This window comes from Scyliorhinus canicula, chromosome 12 (assembly GCF_902713615.1).
Source record: "Scyliorhinus canicula chromosome 12, sScyCan1.1, whole genome shotgun sequence".
NCBI classification, from domain to species: domain Eukaryota; kingdom Metazoa; phylum Chordata; class Chondrichthyes; order Carcharhiniformes; family Scyliorhinidae; genus Scyliorhinus; species Scyliorhinus canicula.
In genome coordinates, this window is record NC_052157.1 from 122,859,989 (window position 1) to 122,881,310 (window position 21,322).

A 21,322-nucleotide genomic window follows, 5' to 3' on the forward strand; every position below is an offset into this window, starting at 1 on the left:
GTTCCCTTGGTTTCTGTGGCTATTAGCACTCTGATCCCTTGGTTTCTGTGGCTCTGACTCATCTTTCATTCTTTCAGCCCACAGTATAAATATTTCCTTTTAGCTTTCTTTTAGCTTTGAGAAAGGATCATCTGGACTCGAAACGTTAGCTCTTTTCTCTCCCTACAGATGCTGCCAGACCTGCTGAGATTTTCCAGCAGTTTCTCTTTGACAATGCACCACTTGTTTCTCAGCTGCTCAGGAGGGGAGAAAGAACAGTGGAAGAGCAATCGTGGTGGGGGACTTGCTAGTTAGGGGAATGGGCAGGCATTTCTATGGCCATAGATTTGACTCCAGGATGGAATGCTGTCTCCTTCTTCTCACTGAGCAGCTGCGGGATGTTCATCTGGGGGAGGATGAACAGCCAAAGGTTGTGGTCGGCTCCGACGCAACGTGGCGCGGGAGTTCAGGGGCCGGTGCGTAAGAAAATAGGCCCGGGGAGCGAGAGGCCGGAGGTTGATTGGTAGAAACAACATAGTTAGGAAGGAGGATAAGATGTTGAAATCATATTTTAGAGAGTTAGGAAAGAAACTTAAAAAGCAAAATATCAATAGCAGTCATCTCAGGATCACTCCCAGTGGCATGTGCTAGTGAGCCTAGGAATGGAAGGATTAAATAATTGAACATGTGGCTCGAGAGTTGGTACAGGAGGGCTGCATCACATTTCAGAAGCAATCGGGATCAGTTCTGGGGGAGGTGGGACTTGAACAAGTTGGATGGGTTGCACGGCAGCGGGATTGCGACTAATATCCTCAGAAGCAGATTTGGTAGAGCTGCTGGCAAGGGTTCAAACTAGAGTCTCAGGGAATGGGAACCTGAGAGGAAGCTCAGATTGGAGGGAAGCATAACTGGTAGCAAGAAGGAGAAAAGTAGTAACTAAATTTAAAAGATGGACAAAGCTAAAGCAAGCATTAAATAGCATCAGAATGCGGAATCATGTCAAAAAGACAAAGTTAAGAGCACTCTATCTGAATCTAGCAGCAATTCAGTTTGAAAGCACAAATAGAGATAAATAGGTACAATTTAATTGCCATTTTTGAGATGTGGTTAGCGGGCAACCAAGACCAGGAACTGAGTATTCAAAGTTATTTGTCATTTCGAAAGGCTAGTCGGAAAGGTTAAGGAGGTGGGGGAGCGCTGTTAATAAACAAGATCAGTACATTAGTAAGACAGGATCTTAGATCAAAGCAGAAAGATGTAGAATCAATTTGGATGGAGCTAAGAAACAGCAAGGAATAGTAAACAGAGAGAGTTCTTTATAGACCACCAAACTGCAGTGGTAACATCGGGAACAATGTAAATCAGAAAATTAGAGCTGCAATGACTTTCGGTGGTGGTGATGTGGTGAGCAGAGGCACATCAGTTGTATTTCCTCCCAATTGGACACAAAATAGCGCATTTTCAAGGGTTTTTGGCTCAAAAAGCCATCCAAAACCCCAAAACAATCCAAAACATCCAAAAGAAGGTATTAACAGTAAAGAAGTAGAAGGGAAGATGCCGGAAAACGGCATTTCAAACGGCGGCAAGAAAGCAGAAGTGGCGGAAAGGAGCTCGAGCAACAAGCAGGTGGACCAGCGGACTCACGAGCTGGAGGCCCCAGCCAACCAAAGGGTGGGGGCAGGATAGAAAGGGGGGTGAATACCGGGGGGGGGGGGGCAGGGATGGGGGGACCCTCAGAACAGAAAAGGGGCAGAAAGACAGGAAAGAGTTGGCAGCGAGACAAACACAGGCCTCGGCGGGCATGGAACAGGTCGAGGAACCAAGATGCCAGGTGCAAACAGCCACTTTGGAGGGTCCGTAAACAAAGGAAGACCCCAGGGTGCAGGGGCGCACCCACATGGCGTACACACATTTGGCGGCCATGTTGGGTGCTTCCTGGATAAAGGGGAACCCCGGAGCGCAGGGGCCCAACCTCATGGTGAGAACGGCGACCGTGGCAATTTTGGACAGCCCCCTAACAAGGGGAAACCCCAGAGTGCAGGGGTGCATCCACCAGGTAAGCATGGTTGATCTCACAGAATCCCCCATCAGGATAGTCACCTGGAATGCAAGGTGATTTAACGGCCCAGTGAAAAGATCCAGCGTCTTCACACACCTGAGAAGCTTGAAGACTGATATAATCTACCTGCAGGAAACACACCTGAGGGAGAAGGACAGACTACTGGTACGGAAGGGCTGGGTGGGACAGATGTACCATTCATGCTACGGGACGAGGGCTAGGGGAGTAGCCATAATGATCAGCAAAAAGATGAGATTTATGGCGACTAGGACGGTTACAGATCCAGAGGGACGGTACGTCATGGTCAGCGGTGGCCTGGAAGGACCGGTAGTACTGGTAAATGGGTACGCTGCCAACTGGGACGACACAGTATTTTTAAAGAAGACCATGGAGGAAATTCCCGACATTGTCACACACCGTCTGATTGTGGGGGATGCCTTCAACTGTGTACAGGACCCGTTGACCGGCCCATCGAACGGGAAAAAGGACAGGCATGGTTCAGGAACTGGGAGCATTTATGGAGCAGATAGGGGTGGTGGGCCCGTGGAGATTCCTACAGCCGGGAGAAAAGGAATTCTCGTTCTTCTCACAGGTGCACAAGGTATACATCCGCATTGATTTCTTTGCAGTGGGAAAAATCGGCGCTTCCTATATTATAAGTGCGAAGTACTGCACGATAGTCATCTCCAACCACGCTCCACACTATGTGGATGTGACGTTGGAGACAGGCCGTGCTCAGCACCCCACATGGAGGCTGGACACGGACCTCCTCGCAGACAAGCCCTTCTGCCAGAAAACATCACAGGCCGTAGGCGACTATGTGAGTAACAACCGGAAAGGAGAGGTCTCACCCTCCACGTTCTGGAAGGCACTGAAGGCTGTGCTCAGAGGGGATATTATAGCCTACAAGGCACGTAGAGATAGGGAACAGAGGGAAGCCAGTCAACAACTCCATCTTGGAGGTCGGTAGAAAGTACTCCGAGGCCCCAATCGCAGAGCTGCTGGTGGAGAGGGTAAAGCTAACCTGCTATCCACCAGGAAAGCAGTGTACCAACTCCGCCAGACACAGAGGACCTTTTACCAACACGGAGAAAAGGCTGGCGTCTTACTGGCTCACCAGCTGGGAAAGCAGGCAGCCATAAGGGAAATTACGCAGGTAAAGGATAGCAGAGGCAGAGGGGTACCGGAATAAAAAGAGGTCAACCGAGCATTCGAAACCTTCTACCAAGGGCTGTACACCTCCGATTCCCCCCAACGGGGATGCGGGAATGAAACAGTTCCTCAGCAGACTGGAAGTACCAGCTGTGGGGGAGGATAGACGGGGGAGCTGGAAGTACCAATAAACCTGGGGTAAATCATGGAAAGCATCAGCTTCATGCAGGCGGGGAAGGCGCCGAGACCCAACGGGCTCCCGGCGGACTTCTATAAAAAATGCACACTGCCCTGGCCCCACATCTAAGGGACATGTTCGCAGACTCGCTGGCAAGAGGCACTCTGCCTCTTACACTAGCGCAGGCCACAATTTCATTCATACCCAAAGAAGACAAAGACTCGACGGAATATGGATCATGTAGCCCATTCGCTGCCGAGCGTAGATACGAAAATGCTCACAAAGGTCCTGGCTAAAAAACTGAAGAACTGTTTACCAGTGGTGGTCGCTGAGAACTAAACGGGCTTTGTCAAGGGTAGGCAGCTCACTGAGAACATCAGGCGGCTGCTGAAAGTAATAATGACCCCCCCCCCCCCCCCCGCCCCCGGGGAGAGAACACCAGAGGTCATCATCTCTCTAGACGCAGAAAAGGCCTTCAACAGAGTGAAATGGAAGTACCTCCCCGAGGTACTGGAATGGTTTGGGCTAGGAGCGGGGTTCACCACCTGGGTGAGACTCCTGTACAACACTCCCAAGGCGAGCATTCAAACTAATACTGCCAGCCCTGAATACTTCCAGTTACAAAGAGACACAAGGCAGGGAGTTCCCAAACCAACACTGCAAAGGAGGAAAATCAAGGGAGATCTGGCACTGTCAAGCTTGCAATATTACCACTGGGCAGCAACAGTGGAAAGTGTGAGGGGGTGGGTGCACAAACCCAACTCGGAGTGGGTGTGGATGGAGGAGGCCTCCTGTGGGGGGGGGGGGGGCCTCCGGGCCCTAGCCATGGCAGCACTCCCATCCTCCTCGATGAATTACACATCCAGCCCAGTGGTATCGGCCACACTGAAAACATGGGCCCAATTAAGTCAGCACTTCGGGCTGACCACTGTGTCCCCCATGGACCCCATCTGCGGTAACCACAGATTCCCGCCAGCCATGCTAGACGCAACCTTTAAAAAATGGAGATAGGAGGGGGAATGCTAACAGGTTGGGGCTTCTACATAGGACACAGATTAGAGACACTGAACAAATTGACGGAGGAATGTGAATTGCCGACAGGACAGGAAATGATACACCTATAAATAAAATAAAACAACTGCTGTGAATGGTGCCAGAGGGGCCCGGCCAACCACACCCACATGTTCTGGGCTTGTCCCAAACTTGCTAGATTCTGAACAGCATTCTCCGAGGCAATGTCCAAGGTTGTGGGGGTGAGGGTGAAGCCATGCCCAAATGTGGCAATCTTCGGGGTATCGGAGCAGCAAGAGCTACACATGGGGAAGAGGGCCGACGCCCTAGCTTTCGCTTCCCTCATCACATGCCAGAGAATCCTGCTCGGCTGGCGATCAGCAGCACCACCCATGGCAACAGACTGGCTCCAGGGCCGGCTCAAGGCATCGGCAACTCAGGCTGTCGCCCGGGGCGCCATGTGCTCGGGAGCGCCAGAGACTCGGGTCCCGCGCATGTGCAGTTGGGCCGGTGCCAACCAGTGCATGCGCGGTGGCCGCCCGCCCCCAGGGCGGCCCCCCGGCTCGGTCCGCCCCCCCCGCCCGGTCCCCCCCCCGCCCCCCCCGCCCCCCTCGGGTCCGCCCCGCCCTCGGGTCCGCCCCCCCGCCCCGCCCTCAGGTCCGCCCGCCCCCCGCGTCCGCCCCCCCCGCGTCCGCGCCCCCCGCGTGTCCTCCCCCCCTCGGGTCCGCCCCTCCTCGGCCCCCCCTTGGGTCCGCCCCTCCTCGGCCCCCCCCCCCCCCCCCCCTCTCGCCCCCCCCTGCCCCCCCCCCCCGGCCCCCCCCCCCCCCCAAGGGCGCCGAAGTTCAGCTTGCCCGGGGCGCCAGCAACCCTAGAGCCGGCGCTGACTGGCTCGCTGACCTATCGGAATTTCTCCACCTGGAGAAGATCAAATACACCATCAGAGAGTCGGAGGAAGGCTTCCTCACTGCATGGGTGCAATTTGTCGGCCTGTTCCAAAATCTGTTCAAGGCCAACAACAGCCAATAAAGAGGGGACCTGGAAGGATTATACAGGGAAAAGAATGAAAGACAAGGAGGAAGGTCAGGGATGCACAACCCGAGGGGGGGTCGGGAGAAGACAGAGAGCCTGAAAGGGACAAAAAGAAATAACGCAGAGGGAGGGAGGGAGGAGGGCAGCCCCCCCCCCCCCCCCCCCCCCCCCCCCCCACCCCCCCCCCCCCCCCCCCCCATACACAAAAAGGACATGGCTGAAGCCAACGGAGGGAGAAAGGAAAGTGGGGGAAGGGGATAAAAGAGAAGGGGGAACACCCCCCCGGGACTGATCAGGGAGGGCATGGGAGGGGGGGGGGGGGTTCGGGAAAAGGGGCGGGGTGTGACATGCTGAATTAAACAACAGTGTGTAAAATGGGAAACGTATGAAAAAGCCTTTTTGTATTTTATAATAAATGAAAACGAACAGCAATGTACATAAATTTGGAAAATGCCAATAAAAAGATTTTTAAGAAAAGGAAATTAGAGCTGCAAGTAACATGGGAAATCCAGTAATAAGGAACGACTTCAATTTACATATTGACTGGGTGCACTTAATTAGCGCTAATGCTGTGTAGGATTAATTTCTAAGTATGTGCCAAATGTGTTTCTGGAGCAGTGCATTGAAGAACCAACTGGGGATTGGGCTATTTTAGATTTATTATTATGTAATGAGAAAGAGATAGTTAAGGCAAATTGATATAGTTCATTCTGAAACGAGGGTTTTAAATCTGAACAAAGGAAACTATGAAGGTATGAGGGGTAAGTTGGCAATGGCGGATTGGGAAAATTCACTAAAATATTTGATGGTAAACAGGCAATGGGTAATGTTTAAAGAAATGGTTACAAGTTCTCGAACAAATATACATTCCTCTCAGACACAAAACACACCAGGAAAGGTGAATCAGCTATTGCTGCAAAAGAAGATAGAGATTGAATTTCATCAAATGAAGTTTCTTATAAGATTGTTAGCTAAAGGATCAGGCGCAAGTTAGAATCCAGTAAAGGAGGGCCAAGGAACCAAGAAACTGATAAAGAAAGAGAAAAGAGAATATTAACGCAAGCTGACAGGAAAAATAAAGGCAGACAGCCCAACTCTCTTTAGGTATGTGAAAAGGAAAAGATTAGCAAGGACCAATGTGCATCCATTGCAGGTGGAGGCAGGATAATTTATAATGAACAATAGGGAAATGGTGCAGAAACTGAACAACTAATGTCTGTTTTCACAGAGGAAGATACAGAAAAACGTGGCACGGTGGGGCAGTGGTTAGCACTGCTGTCTACGGCGCTGAGGACCCAGGTTCGATTCTGGCCCTGGATTACTGTCCGTGTGAAGTTGCCACATTCTCCCTGTGCCTTCGTGGGTCTCACCCCCACAACCCAAACATATGCAGGTTAGGTGGATTGGCCACGCTAAATTACATGAGGATTCATGGCAGAAACCCTTGCCCCTGAGTGGATGCCAGCCTCAAATTGAGAGATAGCTGATGATGCTTGGATCCCTAGCCAGTCAAAGTGCCACATTTCCATCACCCTTAGCCTTCTCTGAATTGGGTGGTTCGCTGGTCCAAATCAAAAACCTTTGTCCTCACCTTCTCCATTCTACCTCAGTGAGCACCCTTAGCCTTACAGACGCTGTGTGCCTGATTAGGTGCCTCTGGAGTAGCGTGGCACTTCCAGGGATGTACTGGTGAGGAAATTGTAAACCCATTGTCACCGATTTACTGACAAATAATTTCAAAAGATTGGAACTCTCGAGCCACAACACCAGACCAGGAAATCAGCTCCTGAAACCTCATTAAACTTTCTTACAATGTTTATTAGCTGTTCCCTTCGTAGATCTTTCCATCATATGTCCTCCCTCTTAAATATATGGGACCCTGAAATAGAGGAACATTCCATAATAAAACTATTTCCCAAATGCTCCAGTTTTCCCCTGCACCTTAACCACAATGCACCTGACCTCAGAGCCCTATTGGTGATTTGTGTTAGGTTTGCCAGCAATTAGTTATCACTGACCCTGAAACATTGATGACAATACTGTGGAGTTGGTGGTAGGGTGCAGGAAAGGGGTTTGGTTGCAGGAGAATAACATTATTTCATTATCATCTCTCATGTTGAAGACCACAGAATGTTTGTGAAAGGACCACTGTACAAATGATAAATCCATTCATGCTGTACTGAAATTCTGAGCAAATCAACGTTTCCAACACGCATAGTTAGAGATTATTTTTTCTGAGGAGCAGGATGTCCTACCACTGGAGGGCAAAGGTGTGAGTCCACCCCAGTGTGACATTTTGCAGGTGGTGGCCAAATACCAAACCAACAATTGTGGATGGCGATCCACTCCTGGAACTGCTGGTCCAATCAGAGCGCCAACTGTTCAGCGGCCTCTTCAGTGCCAACTGCTATCAGGGAGAGAGAACCTCAATGTTGAGGGGTCATCGACAAGCAATAGGTTTTGGGGAGGAATCTGGGTCCAGGCTGACAGGTGCTAATCATTGGGGTGGGAGGTGTGTGGAGCTTTGGTGGCACTTTGGCATAGTGATAGCCATTGCTGCCTTCAAGGGCCATAGGGGAGCCACTAAGGAGTGCACCCCATTCCCCAGGAACCTGCTGGGAAGCTTCCAGGGTTAACTTTGCGCTCTCTGGACGCATCTGTAGATCTCTCCCCCCCCTCCCCCCCCCCCCCCCCCCCCCCCCCCCCCCCCTCCCCACCACCACCACCACCACCACCACCACCACCACCACTCCTGATGAGAAAGAATTTCCCACGGGAGCAGGAAATAGTCCTGAATTGCATCATTAAGTGGCTCAATTGGCTGCCAGATGGACAACTGTATCACTAATGTTCCTGCCACTGGCAATATTCCTTGGCATTGGAAAACATGAGGCACCCCTCATGCGGCATTCCCCTACTTACATTGTAAGTAATCCCCACCCACAACACTAACTCCCCCCCCCCCCCCCCCGACCCCACGCCCTCCTCCCAGACTGCCTACCTTCAAAGGACTGGGATGATTAGCCCTTAGTAAAACCTAACACTGGTCACTAGCCTGCTCACGGGTCCAAGTCTGAGATCAATGTTCCTGAGGTTAATACTCACCTAGCTCGGCTTTCTTTGTATGCCCTGTCCACCAGTTTGATAGCTTGTTGTACAGAGTTGTTTACGAAGGGACTGCCCAGGGTTTCCTCTGAACCTGTTGACACAAAAAGGAACGGAACTGCTTCACCTCAAATTTAAGCTCTTAAGAAATATCGTGCAACCAAAGTTCCACTGATCAGGCTTGAAGAGAAAAAAACAAAATAAACACGCTCGATTAATCAAGTGGCCTGTAAATCAGTTAGGAGGAACACTTCAATCGAAAACTAACGTTTATGCCAATGTGAATATCTAGCAATTGTTTTAACTCTCTCCGTTAGAAGAGTAACCTATCCCTCTGATATTATAACAGTGATTTTGGCGTAGCCCAAATCTGCACATTCCATGATTCCAACATCCCATCAGACAGCTCCTCCTCCCCCTCAGAGGAAGTCAGACTGGTGAAAGGAATGATGAGGAAGAAAGAGACTGATGCAGGGGAGAGAGAAACCAGAAAAATAGAAGGAAAGAGGGACTGGCGAAGGAGGAAGACAGACTGGTGAAAGGGGTGAAAGTGTGGCCCAGGAAAGATGGAAAGTGACTAAGGTTTCAGTTTGTCAAGGAGAGAGGCTGACTAATAAAGAAATGAGAGCATGATGCAGGAGCAAGTGGGGCTGGTGAAAAGGAGGAAAGAGGGAGCGCAATTGGAGTAAGGGAGAGAGAGGGGTCGAAAGGGGTGGGAGACTTCCAAAAATCAAATATATTGACTTATGAGTGTTGAATATTTGTAGTACTTTTTCTGAAACTGCCACATTGATAGTCAACTTCCTTAAGCAGCCAGCTGTGTCACTTTGCTGGTTTCAGAGACGCACAATCACAGATAATAACAATTCAAAATGTCATCAATCCATCCAGAATGACTCACTGGAACATTCTATGGTTCTTAAAACAATTCCGTATCAGGAAAACCAGTTCTAAGCATCGTACCTGTTATAGTTTGAAATAGGGAGTACCCAGTGAGGAACACACTCAGGAACCAGACAGGCAACATTCTGAAAGGTGTTCTTTCAGTAGCAAGGCAGCTTTAGGCTGAAATGGAGCTGAAAAATAAGAAAATATGAACTGCGTGAGGAAAAAACATTTGTGCGGAGATTTGAAAAGTAACACTGTTAAAATATGATTTGGAATTTCCTAACATACCTCTTCTTTTTATCTCTTCGACCATCCAAGAGTAGACCTTTTCCAAATGATTATTCAAACCACGCGCACCCAGTCAAAAATCAATGAGTTGCTGCTGCTTTAAACCATGCAATCAAACCCCATCCAGGCTGACACCCACGGCCACACACCTTGACATCTGACTCTGAGAATGAACGTGGGTCTAAAAGCCAGCTCTTCTCAGTCTGTTGGCTTTCCCAGTACATTTCAATTGTTTATGCCAATCAGCCAGTTATCAGTTGGTCAGCTGCCTAAAGATATTTTCAAAACAATTTCTTATTTTTCTTACTCAAAGTACTAGATATTACATTTGTTGATGTCAAGTACCCGATTAATGGAGAAACGATAGCTAAGATTTATGGAAGCTCTTTGATCTCCGAGCCAGCCTTGAAGAAGCTGCCAGCATCAGTAAAATTGTGCCAGGAGACTGAGAAGAATTAGACATTGGTGTAGAACTTTCTGCAGCAGGGCATTTTATGGCATTCCCTGTTAGTGAAACTTAACAAAGTGTGGCTAGGTAACAATTTGACAAGGGTGCCATCTATCCGGGACCTTGGAAAAGAAGGGGACTAATGGGGACTGTAGGAAGGAAAATGGAGCCTCAGAATTACGCTTAGGGCAGCAAGGAAAAACCTGCCTGTACCCACAGTCTCCAAATTAGCACAGTACAAACCAGCATGCCACAGGTAAGACATTTTCCACTTCAGCAACAGGAACTAATAGGGCAGCAATCAGTCTGGCTCCGGTCTGACTAGGACAGACATTGTACAGCTAGCTACATGCAAATATTAGGGACATGGAGCAGTTACCACCCCATCACAAACTGATTGTTTAGACACGGGCTGGATTATCTGTGACATTGTGCCGAAATCGCAAAAAATGCGATCAGCCGGAAAATTGCTTCCGACGCTGAAACCGGGATTGATGCCGGTTTCACGCCGAATCGGAATTCTCCAGACCCTCCAACTCGACAAAATCACGGCGCCTGCCGGAAGTACAGTATGCACGTCATTATCTGCCCTGATGACCGATTCTCCGGGGCCTCAGCGATTCTGCGCCTCAGACGGGCCGATTTCCCAACGGCGTGCTGGCTGAGGCGGCTGCGAGAACAGGTAGGAGTTGGCGTGGGGGTACCGCGGGCCCCTGTTTGGGACACGGCCATGCTTCCTGCGGGGAGGGGAAGAGGGGGGGGCGACAGGCCGAGCAGCCGGCGAGCCCCGGACATGACAGGGGTGAGCGCCATTACGGCAGCCAACCTGTTGGCCATCCACCTGGGTCCCTGGGTAGATGCTGAGGAAACAGCCCTATGAACGGCCATATGGGAGGGTGGGGGTCTCCCCTCCCCCCCCCCCCCCCCCCCCCCCCGCACCTCCCTTCCACCACCCCAGCCACCACTGCTCCCCCCCCCCGGCCCACCCGACCAGCGACACCCACCGGCCTGCCCTCTGACCGTCCGGCCCCTTAGCTTCTCCTACCTCCACCTGCTGTACCAGAACGACTGTGTAATGTGCACCGCTGTGTGTCCCAGAAGCCTCTTCATTAATTTGCCCAACCACTGTGAGAGTTTCTGAGATGGTGGTGGGTGTTGGCGACAGCTGTGATGGAAAGTCAGTGTCCTCACCCGACCTGAACTCTGGGGTCTTCTGGGTCGTCTCGGGCAGAGGGTGGGTGTTCCAGCTGCTCTCCCCGTCGGTGCTCAGCTGTCTAGGGGGCACCGGTTCTGGCACTCGCTGGGGGCGGGGGGCTCTGGATGGGCCGGGACCATCCCCGGCTGGTCCTTTAAGACACAAGGTGGCATGTATGGTTACAGAGACAGATGGGGGTGAGGCGTGAGATGGTGAGAGCTGGGGCTGGGGGTTGTGGGGGGTTTGGGTGCGGGGGGGTGAGGAGTGCTGGTGTGAGGAATGAGGGGTTAGGGGGTTTGGGGTGTGGGGTGAGGGACGTTGGTGTGTGGGGGGTTGGGGTGGGCACACATTTGTCGTGGGGACCGGCAACCAGGCAGAGGCTCTCACTTCATGGTGCGCCGCCGACGTCCGCGACCTCCCTCTTCTCCGGCCCGCCAACAAAGTCTAGTGCCCTCTGCTTGGGCACGGTGAGTGGATGCAGGGCTGGTGGTCCACCTCCAGTCTTTTCCCGCTCCCGGAGATTGTGCGCAGCCTTGTCCTGGAGGGGAGGGGGGGGGGGGGGGGGGGGGGGTGGATACAAACACCAACAGCAACAGTGTTAGACGGCCCGGCGCATGCAGTCCAGGGGTTGGTATTTGTTGGCATCAGGGCCAGGGCACCCAGCCATTGCAGCTGGCATGAGTGGGTTCAGCCATGTGGGTCAGGGTGGGGGCCTGACCTTCCCCCTTGGGGAGGGGGGAGTCACATGTGTGTGGGGGTAGGGTGGGCACAGTGCTGGGTACTCACCCTGGCCGCCCTGAGGAGGTATTGCAATTTCTTCCTGCACTGGTCTGCAGTCCGGGCCACCACCCCGACGACGCTGACGGCGGCTGCCACCTCTGGCCCGGCACGGCGAACTATGGCACCTGCTCCGGCACGGCCCGGGGTACAGCACCAGCCTCCTCTCCTCCACGGTATCCAGGAGGGTCTCTACTTCGGCGTCCGGGAATCGCGGCGCTGCCTTCCTTGCAGTCATCTTGGCTGCGACATTTGTGTGTGTGTGTGTGTGTGGGGGGGGGGGGGAATGAAATATGCGCAGATGCGGCGGGGCGTCAATCACGAATCGGCCGCTGGTCCATTGACACCTTAATGAGTTTCCCAAGATGTTAATGGACATCATAGCCCCTTGGGAGCGGTTCAATCGCTGCAGCAGCTGGTGAGCTGATCACGCCGTCGTGAAATTCCACCGTTTTCACGATGACCTCAACAGTTAGTCTCAGGAATGGAGAATCCAGCCCACGGTCGTTTGTGTTACAAAGCAGGTGGGCAAAATGTACCTCTGGAACGATTAGGAGCAATGTATGCAAAACAGTGTATCCGCGTCATCTAATCGAGATTGACTATAATCTCATCACGCTGCCCGGTACCGATAATCGGTTGCATTCTACTATCTGAATCGCTCATATCATGTTGAATAATTTTGAATCACTCTGTATTGAGCCGAAACAGTGTAAAGAATTGTGTGGGGGCTTTGTTCAATCAGAGCGACTTGGACCAAGCTGCAGTTACAGCAGCAGAGTTTAGTTCTCACGCATGCATGTGGTATTAAAAGATGTTTTGTTAAAGTTTCACACGGTCTGAAGAACTGGCTCATTTAACTCTGCTATTAGGGACCAATCGGCCTTTAGTAATTTACTGTTGTTAGAGCCTTTGCCAGTGCTTTCAGCATTCCTTGATATCACGAGGCTGATAACTGGCACTGTGATGCCTGAGACCATGGATGAGGTTGAGATAGATCTACTCAGCATTACTACAGAAGGGTTGCAAATGCTTCAGCCTTGTTCTTTTGCACTCAAATGCCATCATTGAGGATGAGATATTTGTGGAGCCTCTTGTTAGTTCTTTAATGGTTCACCACCAATTCACGGGATGTGGCAGAAGGACAGAGCTTTGATCTGATCCGTTGGTGATGCTTTGCTTGACCTGCTACTTCCACTGTTTAGCATACATGTAGTCCTGCGTTGTGGCTTCAGCAAATTGACACTGCACTTTTAGATATATTTGCTGCGACTCCTGGGATGCTTCCCTACACTCTCTATTGAACCAGAATTGATCCCCTGGCTTGATGGTACTGACAGAGTGAGGGAAATAGCGAGCCGTGAGGCTGAATACAGTACTACTGCTGATGATGGCCCACAATGCCTCATGGCTGTCCAATTTTGTACTACTAGTTATATTCTTAATATTTCCCAAGAAGCAGGTTTTAGTGCCACACACAGAATGGATGTTATCCTCAGTATGAAAACAGGCTTTGTGTCCACAAGGATTGTGCAGTGTTGGCTCCAGTATACTATAATGGACACATGCATCTGTGTCAGGTAGATTGCTGAGGAGAAGGTTGAGGACATTTTTTTCCCCCTTGTTGGTTCCCTTCCCACCTGCTGCAGGTCCAGTCAAGCAGACATGTTTTTAGGGGTGCCAAGTAGTGCTACCAAGCTGCTCTTAGTGATGAATCGTGAAATCCCCCACCCAGAGTACATTCTGTGCCCTCACCATGCTCAGTTCTTCCTCCGAGTTTTGTTCAACATGGAGGAGTACTGATTCGTCAGCTGAGGGCATTTTGCAATCAACAGGAAGTGTCCTTGCCATGTTTGATCTGATGTCATGAGAGCTCATAGGGTTCAGAGACAATGCTGGGGACACCCAGGGCCACTATTTGCCAACTGTATTTCACTCTGCCATCAGCCATGGGTGCCTGAACGTCTGGTGCATTCGGGAAATACCCAGGGACAGTGATGGTGGTGCCTGGGACATGATTTGGTGCGCATGATTGCATCAAGCTGTTGCTTGACCAGCTGTGGGACAGCTATCTCAATTTTGACACAAGGCCCCAGATGCCAGTGAACAGGACTTTGCAGAGTGTGCTTTTGTCATTTCTACGGCCGAAGTCAACACCATGATATTGGCTAGGATTTATTCTTATTTAACCTTTAAACAAACTAACTTGATAAACTAACAAGGATGGTTAAATTGTGACCACATTGCGATGGGTCTGGAGTCACTTGTAGGCCCGGAAGGTCACCATAGACAACAGGGCTTAGCAGTCAGCAGGCTGCCTCCACCTCCGCTATGGATGTTGGGCAGTGGCACAGTGGTTAGCACTGCTGCCTCACAGCCCCAAGAACCTGGGTTGAATTCCAGCCTTGGGTGACTGTTTGCACATTCTCCCCATGTCTGCGTGGGTTTCCTCCCACAGTCCAAAGATGTGCAGGTTAGGTGGATTGGCCATGCCAAATTGCCCCTTAGTGTCCAAAAGGTTACGTTACAGAGTTACAGCTGGCAAGTGGGCCTAGGTAAAGTGCTCATTCGGAGGGTCGGTGCAGACACAATGGGCTGAATGGTCCCCTTCTGCACTAGGGATTCTACGATTCTGTGACTCCGACATAGTGGAAGCATAAGGGAGGTTCAGAAGTTATAGCTGCACAGCATGGGCATGGATGTTAAGTACATAACTTTAATTTCTGCAAATGAACTCCCGCTAATTGCACCCTTTCTCGGGCTCCTTGTTCTGATGAACTGTGTTCCTGTCATTCTGAAGGGAAACCCCTACACAAGTTAGAGGCAAGGTGCTCAGTGCTGGGCTTTCTCCCAATGCTAGTGTAAACTTCCCAGCACATTGATGGTGTTCCTCCACAGTGATTGAACACATCAGTCATGCTTGTATCTCAATGGGAATTAGAGGGCTGGATTTTCCACCACGCCGCGCCACATTTCTGCCCCGACCCGCCGGGGGGATTCTCAGTTACGCCAGTCGGTCAATGGAGTTTCCCATTATGGGGCAGCCCCACGCTGTCAGGAAACCCCCAGGCGCCGGCCAAACGGAGCATCCCACCGGCGGAGAATCCCACCCAGGATGTCTGCCACAATTTACAGAGTTGGCATCACAGATTCCAGTCATTCTCCGTGTGTGCTTGCTGCATCTTTTGAGGTGAGGCTGGCCCCATCCCCCCATCCCATCAGATTCTGCCTCCAGTGACACTGTTCCTCAAGGGTTCAGCTTTTGAAGCACACTCTCGGATAAGGAAAATAACTTTCACCGCTGCATTGCCATGATATGACCCTAGTCATTGAGAGCAAGCGAGCTGCCATCAGCTCGACAAGAGTCAGATGTTCACAAAAACTCTGTGAGGATCTATGGACATTCCCCACTGCAAGTCGTTACCATCCTCCTGCAATATTGGGACAATGGGCATCCGCTGTCCCCATGACAGGAGCCTGATCGCAGAGAGTGTGCACTGCCATCAGTCAGACATGAGTGCAGTGCTCGCGGAAGCCATGTGAAGATTATGGGATGTCCTCACTTGATGTCCTCATCACCGAAAATGAATCTAACGACAATGAGTGTGTCCCGAGTTCCTGCCTCATCTGGACATCATCATTGCCTCATGGCCGACATTCGAAGACCTCCTGAAGGACCTCCTCAGCTTCATCTTTTCAATGCCCTCTTCATCATAGGAAACATGGCGATGCTCCATCTCCTCCTCAGGCAGTTCCTCCCACCATTGCAATGCCAGAGTGTCTCTGGGATTGCATTGCAGGACTCCACCAGACGAGTCCTGGCACCTCACCTTCAGCATCCCTAAACTCTGCTCCACCAAAGTGCAAATTGCAGCATAAGCCCCGTTCTATTTTGGATGGAATTTCTAGGCCCGCTGCAGCGTATTTTCCAGCGGCGTGGGTGGCCTGCCATTGGCCGGCGGCAGGATCTTCCGGTCCCGCTGCTTCCGACAGGGTTTTTTTGTGCCTCGCAACCTCTGCCATCGGGGACTGGACAGTGGGAGATCGCCATTGGTGACACCAGAAAATCCAGCTGGTGGGAATGGCCAGAAACGTTTCGCATAATTCACTGAACCTTTGTAATGTGGGGCTGGATTCTTCCACCTCGCCTGCTGTAAGGTCACCACGGGCGAGCTGCAGACAATGGAGAAGTCCATTGACCTCGGGCGGGATTTTCCGGTCGCTGGACAATTCCGCCCATAGCATTTTGAGAACTTTATCTCTTTGATATCATGATTAATTTAAAGTGTTGCTGAATCAAACTAAACTTTCTGAGGTTAATTAATCTATTCAATTATGAAAACTAGACTTTCATTATGGCCACATTAAAATTTGGACTCTTATAAATTATGGGCAGGATTCTCCACGCGGGAGACTAAAGTTCTCCCACTGGAGTAGAATCACTCCTGGTCTGCGCTGGTGCTAGGAGCAGAGCCCAGAGGCAATTCTCTCTCTCTCGGCATGCAGACTTATTCTGTTGGAATCCCAGTATCGGTCTACCAATTTGAGCGGGTGGCCCGATATCGAGGAACGGCTGTGCCCCCCCCCCCCCCCCCCCCCCCCCGCCACAACACAAAGCCTGTCCCCCTGACCTTCAACACCACGGGAATTGTAGCCACCCCCCACAGCACGCATGCGTAATGGTGATCCGACGCCACCTACGACCTCTGATCAGACCCCCAACAGAACCTCCCCCATCAGACCCCCAACCGAGATCTCACATCAGACTTCCAACGGAGACCTCCATCAGGCACCCCCCCCCCATCAGTGCCCCCCCATCAGACCCCCATATCAGACCCCCATATCAGAGACCCCCATATCAGAGACATCCCCATCAGAGACCCCCTTTGATATGGAATGCACTAGAATTTGCTAACTGGTAGCTTGTGATTGATTATTTTTAATGTGTGAGTGACAAAACAAAAGGATTTGAGTATCTGCTGCTTCCTCACAGGCAACAACCTGGAAAAAGATTGTGGTCAGATTATAACAACTAGCTCGTAGTCAATGAAATTGTTGATGGCTCAATAATATGCTAAATGATTTAACAATTATTGTAGGTCCTTTTGAAACATTTTTGTACAAAAAGGTCAGGCACTTACTGAAAAAAAAAATAAGATGAGCAAAGTGAAATTGTTGGCATCCATACAAATAGGAGTAGATCATTCGGCCTCTCTTCAATGAGGTCATGGCTCACCTGTGATCCAACTTCATATATCAACCTTTTCCCCATATCCCTAATATGTGTGGTTAGCAAAAATCTATCAATCGCTTTTTAAAATGAATAACTTCATCCAGTATCACTTATGGTTGTAGAAAAGAATTCCAACTTCTACCTCTTTGCATCTAGAAGGGATCCTTAATTTAATTCTAAACATCTGACTATAATTTTTAGACTGTTCTCTGTGGCCCTGGGTTTCTCAATCACCAGAAATAATTGTGCTCTACCTACCTTATTTGTTCCCCTTTACATCATGAAAGCTTCATTCAAATCATACCTTAACCCTCTGAATCCCAGGGAACGCAACCATAGATTTAGTAATTTATCTTTGTTGTTTAATCCTTAAAGTCTGTGGTGTTCTTTGTGCTTCCATTATTCAAGATGGATTTCGTACTGAACAAAAGACCACAAAAAAGTTAAGTCCAACAAACAAAGCTAAATTTATTACACTACATATTATACATCTCGATCACTATTCTTAAAACAAACAATTTTATAACTAAACTACAATCTACACTACTACTGTCTCATGCATTCTATCTTAAATTGTTCTGTGCTCTGCTCCTATTCTCACTAGCTCTCCTCTCCTCACTAGCTCTCCCAGAAGCCTGAGAGGCATTTCTTTTTGTAGGTCTCCTTTCCAGCTCCATCTAGTGGTCAGTTAGAGTATTAATGTGCTCGACATTATGGCCGGGATTCTCCCTTCTGGGGATTAAGTCGCCACACTGACGGGAAAACCGGTGGCAACAACTCCGGCGTCAATGCCCCCCCAAGGTGAGGAATTCTCACCTGACTCTAGGTGGACGCCGGAGTGGTTGGTACCGCTCCAGCTTGCGCCGAAGGGACTGCATGGGTTCGCACATGCGCGGAATGGCTGTCGTGATTCCGCGCATGCGCAGACCGGCCTTCGTATTTTGGCGCATGCGCAGGGGGTTCCCTGCTCCACGCCGGCCATGGTGGAGCGCGACAGGGGCCGGCGCGGAAGGAAGAAGTGCCCCCACGGAACAGGCACATCTATAGATTGGTGGGCCCCGATGGCGGGCCAGGCCACTGTGGGGGTCCCCCGGGGTCGGATCTCCCTCCGAGGACCGCCGACGCCGACGTACCTGCCAGGTCCACCATGTGGGACCATGCGTAACCCACGCTGGCGGGACTGGCCTAAAATGGACGGCCGCTCGGCCCATCGGGGCCCGGAGAATCGCCGAGGGGTGGGGGGGGGCGCTGCCAACGGCCTCTGACCAGCGTGGCGTGAGTCCCGCCTCCGCCCGAAAAACGGTGCAGGAGAATACGGCTGCCGGCATCAGGGCAGGATTCGCGCCACCCCCCCCCGGGGATTCTCCACCCCGGTGGGGTGGGGGGGGGGGGCTGGAGAATCCTGCCCTATATATAATGTCACAGAGTCTAGCTATCATCCTGGTAACTCCTAACTGCACTCCCTCCAAGGGCAATACACCCTTTCTAAAGTGTGATGCCCAGAATTGTTCCCAATACTCCAGGTATGCCTTAACCAGAACTTTGAATAACTGAATCATAGAATGTACAGTGCAGAAGGAGGCCATTCAGCCCATTGAGTCTGCACCGACCCTTGGAAAGAGCCCCCCGCCTCCACCTTATCCCCTTTATCCCCGTAACCCAACCTAACCTTTTTCGACATTTAGGGCAATTTTGCTACCATGCTGCCCTGCCACCATGACTTCTGTCCACTTGAATTACATTCCTTTAGACATTAAGAGCAGCATTCTGTTAGTCTTGTTGATATTTGCTGTACTTTTTGATGACATTGAATAATTGTGTGCATTTCAGATCACCCAAGTCTCTTTGGGTCGCCTCTGTATCTAGCCTTTCATCATATAGAAAGTACCTGAGCATATGTTTTTATGGCCCAAAGTGGATGATCTCCTATTTGCTTGCACTGAAACGGTATTTGTCACATTTTATCAATTTACTTCATCTATCAATTTTTCTTTATAATTTTATTGCATCTACATTACTTACAACGTCATCTATTTTTTGCCCTCTGCAAACATGTATATTTGGCTTCTTACCCAAAAAAAACATGTTGGAGTTAAATTCAGAGCCTTGCCGGGCACCCTGGTTACATCCTACCAGTTCGGGATGTCTTCCCATTGTTCCTACTCTCCGTCTCTGTCCATCCAGCCAGTTTGTAAACAGACCAATAAATAACTTGTTTTCATTTCCTTGAGCTTCAACTTTAGCTAAGAGCCTTTTATGAGGGACTCCATTAACTGCTTTCTGGAGGTTCACATGACACCCATTGATTTTCCCTGTCCACTAACTTTATCGCCTCTTCACAAACTTCAATCGAGTTCTTCAGGCATGATCTACCCTTGAAAATGTCAGAATTGTTTTTGACGCTACTCTGTCTGTTTCACCAGATTTTATCCATCCACAACCAGGATCTTAACCTGAGCTTTAATAGCACAAGGATTTAAAACAAAAAACAGTGAAATGCAGTTTTGTTGTTTTACATTTGGCAAAGTTCTTTGAAACACGCCTGGATTTTGGGCTGATGGGGAAGCAAGGCGGCTGGCTCACCATTGATCGCAAAGTTAGTCTCACTGAGAGAGCGACTAATCTTAGAAAGTTTGCGGAAAGTGGCTGCCCATTTTAAATATACATCAAACCCCTTCTGCACACACACAGTACAATTTTAAACATAGATCTGATTGACAAGGTTAAGAGTAACTGAAACTCAACAGACATCAACAAGATTAAGTGTCGCAGACACTGACAATGTTAATGGCAACAGAAATTCAAGATTAATTGACAATGGTAACAGAGGCAGACATTAAACATGCATCTGATACAGAACGTTAACCCTGAAGGCGGTCTCTTTGTGTGATCATTGAATCCTTGCTTCCTACGAGCTGTAGTTGAACAAATGCATTACCCCCATGACTGGGATGGATGAAGTTCCCAAACCCACACCCATAGCCCCAGAGCCAAGTTCAGAATGGGGCAAACATAAATCTGGGGCTGGATTCTCCGTCCCGCCACGCCACATTTCTATTTCACCACGCTGGCGGGATGCACCGTCACGCCGGTCGGTCAATGGGGTTTCCCATTGTGGGCAGCCCCACGCCGGCGGAGAATCCAGCCCCAGCTTTGTGACAATGGACCAATGGACCAACTGAAAGGTGGGGAGATACCCACAGGATACACAGGAATTAGCTACTCGATCCTGTGTAAGGGAGTACTCGGGCCCTTACTCGCCCAAATACCAGTCACCGACAGGCCAATCTCTTTAAAAGTGCATTGGGCAAGCGGCGCCGCCCCGATTTGGTCGGAAACTGGTATTCTCCTGCCGACCATCGAATGCGATTTTGGCGTTGGCCAATGGAGAATTCCTCCCAAAGTATTCGCTCTATCCTACATTTAGCCAGGAGAGGCCCCAAAACGCTATTAACGTACCCCATTGCCACCTCCGGATCTCTCAAATAAAATAACAAATCTTTGGTATGTATCGAGACCCTATATTCAACCCCTCCTCTAACTATTGCTTCCCATGCTTTCGAGGACCTCAGGTTCATGGCTACTGGCTCTATTGCTAATGCAAATAACAGAGGGGACATCGGACATCCTGCTTGGAACCATGCTGTAAACTTAAGGGGTAAGGCGTCACTTTGGTAGTGCAAACACTGACAAATGGGGCCACATACAACAGCCACACCCAAGGTGCAAAGCCCAGATCAAACACAAATTTTTCTAATACCGTGAACAGGCAGTCCCACTCTACCTGGTCGAGCACTTTCTCCGCATCAAGTGAAATTATGATCTCCAGACCCCAGCCCTCCTCCCGGGTAAGCACCACGTTCAACAGCCGCCTCACATTTGCTGTTACCCTTCGTCCCTTGACAAATCCAGTTTGGTCTTTCCCCATCCCCTCTGAAAGACGGGGCTCCAGTCTTAATGTCAACTCTTAGCTAACAGCT

General features: G+C 50.3%; 1 protein-coding gene across 1 annotated transcript in view; it reads right to left on the minus strand.

The window, feature by feature from the left end:
* LOC119974325 (myeloperoxidase-like) overlaps positions 1–9,540 on the minus strand; it is a 41,263-nt gene extending 31,723 nt beyond the window's left edge. Inside the window, exons 1-2 of the mRNA XM_038813096.1 lie at positions 9,477–9,540; positions 8,514–8,607 (exon numbers count right to left, since the gene is read on the minus strand). Coding sequence (XP_038669024.1) covers positions 8,514–8,607; positions 9,477–9,540 — 158 coding nt within the window. The remainder of the gene's footprint in view (positions 1–8,513; positions 8,608–9,476) is intronic.
* Between the last annotated feature and the right edge of the window lie 11,782 nt (positions 9,541–21,322).